Source organism: Myotis davidii, unplaced genomic scaffold (assembly GCF_000327345.1).
Source record: "Myotis davidii unplaced genomic scaffold, ASM32734v1 scaffold1815, whole genome shotgun sequence".
Taxonomy (NCBI): Eukaryota; Metazoa; Chordata; class Mammalia; order Chiroptera; family Vespertilionidae; genus Myotis; species Myotis davidii.
The window spans coordinates 393929-399809 of record NW_006286478.1 but is presented as its reverse complement, the minus strand read 5'-3'; the positions used below and the strand labels follow the sequence as shown (position 1 = coordinate 399809).

The window sequence follows — 5881 nt, the reverse complement described above, 5'->3', positions numbered from 1 at the left end:
ACCATACATGGCTCAAAAAACTTACAAATTGATGGCCCTGGCCGGGTAGCTCAGTTGGTTAGAGCATCATCCCCACACACCAAAGTTGCAGGTTTGATCCCCAGTCAGGGCACATACAAGAATCAACCAAGGAATGCGCAAATAACAAATCAGGGTTTCTTGCTCTCTCTCTAAAAATCCACTTAAGATTTTTTTCTACAAGTTGATGGTAAATTCAATGTTAAAGTACAAGCCTTAAAACTTCATCCAGTGTTTTCATTGAGAAATGGATTATTAAAATAATTTTTGAAATGGGATTAAAAATATTTAAATCTGGTCTTTTCTGTACTTAATAGTTTTCTTTAAAAAGAAAAGTTTAAAAACATCAAGAGCCGGAACATGCTGTCAGGACAGAAATAATTAGAAATGCCGTCAGTTGCAGGAGCTGGGAAACTCAGTCTTGTTTAGAATTTTTCAAAGCTTGAAGTCTCTCGATTAGTGGAGGGTGGGAATAATGCCACATGGAAAATAGCCAGTCAGAAACGGGGAATCCCAAGTTATCTTTGTTTAGTTTGATTAAAGCAGAATATAAGTCTTTAGCCTTTCCAAGTTTCTTGGCAAATGCATCAGCTTGAAACTCAAATCTGCGGCTCAGCACTGTTAGGCAAAAAGAAAGAACCTGAAAAAATAAATACAAGGGTTTTAACCGCTGCCCACTTCTTTGTTGTCACTGAAGGTTTCAAGAGCTAAGACTGCAGAGGAAGTTCTGCTCAGGACAAGAGGAACAGCAGGCTCAAGAAAGATCACTAGTACTTAAGAAACCTAGGATGAGGGAATTGTTATATATTGAGCTTTCCCCCCACCCCAAGCAAATACACCAGAAACAGGTATAGATCCAAATGATCCTGACCAAAAAATACTAATTTTTAAGAATCTGCTATTTGCCAGACATTTTACATATTCCCCAATTGCTCCTGTTTTACAGGAAGGTGAAACTCAGAGAGGTTGATAACTTGCTTGAGGTCACACAGCTAGAAGGTGGTAGTGCTGAAATTCTCAGTGATTCCAAAGCCCATGCACACCACCTTCCTCAGAGACAGTGTGAAGGCATGATCACTTATATTCAGACCCTTTTTTCTCTTTTTAAAAAAATACTCTTGATCATATATCTACTTTTAAAGGATAATGACAATCTTTACTGAGAATATTCTAAAAAATATGCTACAGCTTCTAATAACAATCTCAAAATGGAACTTTCTAAAATGTTCTGAGCTATGGAAGTGTTGTTAGAATATCTACTCTCCATAGGTGACAGCTATGAAGGGGACAAATTTCATCTTAAAATATAAATTTCTGAGGGAAAAATAACTTCTTTCTATACTGAAATATTGCAGGTTGAATAACATGATATTTAAGATATTCCTTATCTTAAAATACTTCAGCATTAAAACAAACAAAAAGTCTAAAATGTCCCTCATTTGTCCTCTTATTTCTACTAGCAAATATAAGTTTCAAAGTAAAGTCTGGGAGTTCCTAATACATTCTAACACATGTTCAAAACCTAAAAACTGAATTCTGCCTGAAAATTTTTTCCAAATCTTTAATATTCTCTTCAGGATAGAGTGTGTGTTATTTGAATCTCACTGTAACACATAAATAAAGACATAAGCAGTTACTAATCTGCACCTATCTACTCTTATGTAGGTTTCCAAACTCTTCTTAATTGGGTAATTTCCCCCAGGAAAATCTCTTTCCTATCATGACCTCTTAAACACTGACATTACAAATAAGATTTTTTGTTTAAATCTCTAGTCTTTTTGAAACAAATCTTATGGGCCCTCCAAGGTTTTAAAAGTTGGTATCTTTGCCCTAGCCTGCGGACTGAAGGGTCCTGGGTTCGATGCTGGTTAAGGGCATGTACCTCGGTTGCAAGTTCAATCCCCGGCCCAGGCCCTGGTCAGGGCGTGTGCAGGAGACAACCAATCGATGTGTTTCTCTCACATCGATATTTCTCTAAAAAAAAAAGTTGGTATCTTTGTCGATTAACCACTTCAAATTACTTTACTACCTCACATATTTATTTAGACATTTTTTGAAGTGAACTCAACTACTCAATTTAAGGAAACTAACAAAACAGAACCCCCTTGAGGAGCCCAATTAAATGCCACAAAAGATAACTACTAACACTTCTTACAAGAGGACCTTTCTCCTCAGTTCCTTATACCTTCTAAGATAAATTCAAACCTAAAAACTGAATTCTGCCTGAAATGTATATATAGTAACTCTTACCTAATGGGAATGATTACCTGATTTCCCAGTCTATGGCAGGTTAAAGAACATTAGAAGGGATAGTGACCATAAAGGAAAGTCACATTGACAGCACCAAGGATTATTAGCCTGACTGTGAGGGAAGACAAGAAAAGTAGTTAAATAAATAAATAAATGGCACAACTGCTGCAAAGGCAGCGTGGCCTGGGCTCATCAGGACACACAGCTCAGTGTCCTCAAGGCAACACAGAATCGGGATGGAAGACAGCAATGACAATCCACCACAAGGCAGCCTGCAGCCTAAGCAGTAACCAACTGTGTAAGCTTTTATTTTACAGGATTATCTAATTCTGATTTGGAGGGTGTGCAGTAGGACCCTAAGGCTATTTTGAAGTAGGTGGTTAGAGAACACAATCATACAGCCTCCCTTATCTAGCCATATACCCACAATTATTTGTTCTATCCCCTCACACATGGATTTTTCACCCAAGCACTGGTAAATATGTGGTGTAAGGCACAGCATTCCATCCACCAAGACTCTGAGATATATTACATCAAGGTTTATACTACTAAAGTCTAATTCTCTACTTTTTTTCCCTTAACTGTATGCAAGCTTTGTTTATTTGGGCTTGGGTTTTTCTGCTACTTTTTTATACTGGCCAGGAAATCAAGGGACTAAAAGACTTTGTTTCATTTCCTTGTTAAAAACTAGTTTTTGTGTGTTTTTTTTTTTACTACTCTAGGGGTTCTAGATTTGAAACAGGCAAGGGCACATGTGAGATAATTTTAAAGATTATACATTACCTCATTATACGGTGAAAAAATAAACTGGAAGATGATCAATAGTCCAATTAGAGTGGGTTGGCTGTCAAAAAAACCAAATGCAGCAAAAAGCTCCTTTCGACCAATTAATGCAGCAAACAAGAAGAAACACAGGAAAGAATTCATCTAGAAAGGACACAAAATTTCTAAGTTATTACTAAGCTGATTTCACTGCAGTACCAAAAAGTGCAATAAGACATCATGGAGTGAATTTAAGAACGGTGTTAGTGTGCCCTAGGCAGTTTGGCTCAGTGGATAGAGTGTCGGCCTGCAGACCAAAGGGTCCTGGGTTCAATCCCGGTCAAGGGTACGTACCTTGGCTGCACACTCTTCCCCAGCCCTGGCCCTCGTCGGGGCTTGTGCAGGAGGCAACCAATTAATGTATTTCTTTCACATTGATGTTTCCTCTCTGTCTTTCCCTCTCTCTTCCACTCTCCCTAAAAATCAACGGAAAAATATCCTTGGGTGAGGATTAACCAGAAAATAAAAATAAAATAAAATAAGAGGAAATACTCTCCATGAGGAACTTTAAGCAGTTTATATCATCGTTCACTCAGTCTGGAAGCAGAGAGGGAGAGGGTCCAAGCTGAGGCTATATATGCTAACTCACTAGCAGTGGACAACTAATAGTTGGGCTGGATCAGGGCTTTGTTAGAGGATGGCTAACAAGATTTGGAAAAAAGGGATGTGGGAAAACTTCCAAAATGAGGTCTGAGTGTGTTAAATCTGTGGTCTAAGGTGAATGTTCACCCAGAGGCCCACAAGAGGAGGCTCTCAATGATCAGGTGGAGAAGATGCCTGATTTGTCACTCAAGAACTTGGTTGAGGGACTCGTGAACAAAACAACCAAGGCGACAGGGATGGAGTCAGTGCGCTAGTCAACAACATAAGACGTCCCCCCACTGGCTCCTGCTAGGTGTCCAATCTCAGGGGAGGCAATCAACCCCAGTCCCAGTACCACACACCTTAGGGACCAGCCCACAACCTCATATGAGGTAAACTATTCCACTGGACCCCTATTTTCATGAAAAGGGCAGTGATTTTCCTTATTAGACTGAACTTGGATTTATTTAAAGTCTTACTCACTGATGTGTATCCATACAACATAGCTTCAAGCCAAGGAACTCATTTTTATACCTAAAGATGTTAAGGCAACAGGAAAGTACCTACAGGATTCATAAATTTTCCCATATAATTCATCACCCAGAGCCACATGGCTTTTAGAAAGGTACAAAGTCCCACTTAAGATTCAGTTAAGCCCATAATTGCTCGCCTCTAGTCAACAAGATGCAGTGCTATTTCACCCAGAGCCTGCAAATGCGTGGTCACTCTGTGGGTTTAGAGGTATTAATACTCAAAGGAGGAAGGTTACAGGAACTGTTATTTTCTTCTTTATATTCACTACATTTTCCAATTTCTTATCAATGGATGTATAATGACTTTTAAATGAGAAAAAACAAATATTTTTATAAAAGCATTTTAATGTCCAACTTACTTGAGCTCATTTCTTTTGATCTTACAGTTCCCAGTTTAGTAACTCAGGACGTAGTGATGACGATGGTGATAACCATAAATACTTTATAGTACTTACCAATTTTCAGGTGCTACTATAAACTCTTAACATATATTAACTCATCTAATACTTACATTAGTCCTTTGAGGTGTTACCATTCAAAAAGGGAATGGAGGCAGACAGGTTCAGGAAAGTGCCTGAGGTCACACAGATAGTGAGTCAGGGAGCCGTGATGTGAAGCCAGGTGGCCAGGATGTACAGTCTGTCTTAACCTCTCTACTCTATGATCTCATACCTGCCATACTTCAAATTTGAATACCATGCCATAAAAATAGAACTGTCATTCCAAACTTACCTGGCTAATAATGATATTTTTGACTGTGTGTCCCAACTTCCAATGCCCCAGTTCATGGCCTAGTACAGCAAGGACCTCCTCATTATTGCATCCTTGTTTCTTATTCTGAATCAAAGAACAAATTGAAAATAAATGATCAAGAAACTTCAAAAAATCTATACCTTTTACCCCAGTAAGAGCCCGTATTTGATTCTAACTTAAGGAAGCAATCTGACTTTTGTGCGAAACTGTTCATTTACTTAACAGAACATTCTCTAAACCACTTATATTACACACTGGGTTAAGCACCAAGGAGAGAATCAAGAACAAAACATATTTGTTGAAATTTAGATGCTGACTTTCTGAAGCTTACATCCTAATTTAGATTAGGAAAAAATAAAATCTTTATAAATAGACTACATAAATAAATCATGACAATGTCATATGATAGCCATATTATAAATCCATTAATTTTTTTTTAATATATGGAACGCTTCACAAATTTTTTGTGCCATCTTTGCGCAGGGGCCATGCTAATCTTCTCTGTATTGTTCCAATGTTAGTATATGTGCTGCCAAAGCATGCACAGAAATTTTGTTTTTAAAAATTAGGCTGTGATATGGGAAATTGCTAATGATGAATAGTGTCAAATAATAATTATATTACAGATCCATTAGTAATGTTTTCAAAGACTATGTTCTGACATGGAAAAATTATTTAATTAGGTGAAGAAAGTAGGAAACAAAACTAAAAACACTATATAATTCTAATTATGAAAAAATGTGGCCGAAACCGGTTTGGCTCAGTGGATAGAGTGTCGGCCTGTGGACTGAAAGGTCCCAGGTTCGATTCCGGTCAAGGGCATGTACCTGGGTTGCGGGCACATCCCCAGTAGATGTGCAAGAGGCAGCTGATCGATGTTTCTCTCTCATCGATGTTTCTAACTCTCTATCTCTCTCCCTTCC

At 38.1% G+C, this 5881-nt stretch overlaps 1 protein-coding gene across 1 annotated transcript in view; it reads right to left on the bottom strand.

Annotated features, from left to right (window-relative positions):
* Positions 1 to 286: 286 nt before the first annotated feature.
* The window catches only part of ZMPSTE24 (zinc metallopeptidase STE24), a 32795-nt gene continuing 27200 nt past the window's right edge, over positions 287 to 5881 (bottom strand). The window contains exons 8-10 of the mRNA XM_006757974.1: positions 4938 to 5042; positions 3052 to 3195; positions 287 to 658 (exon numbers count right to left, since the gene is read on the bottom strand). Of these exons, the coding sequence (XP_006758037.1) occupies positions 434 to 658; positions 3052 to 3195; positions 4938 to 5042 (474 nt within the window). The 3' untranslated portion in view covers positions 287 to 433. The remainder of the gene's footprint in view (positions 659 to 3051; positions 3196 to 4937; positions 5043 to 5881) is intronic.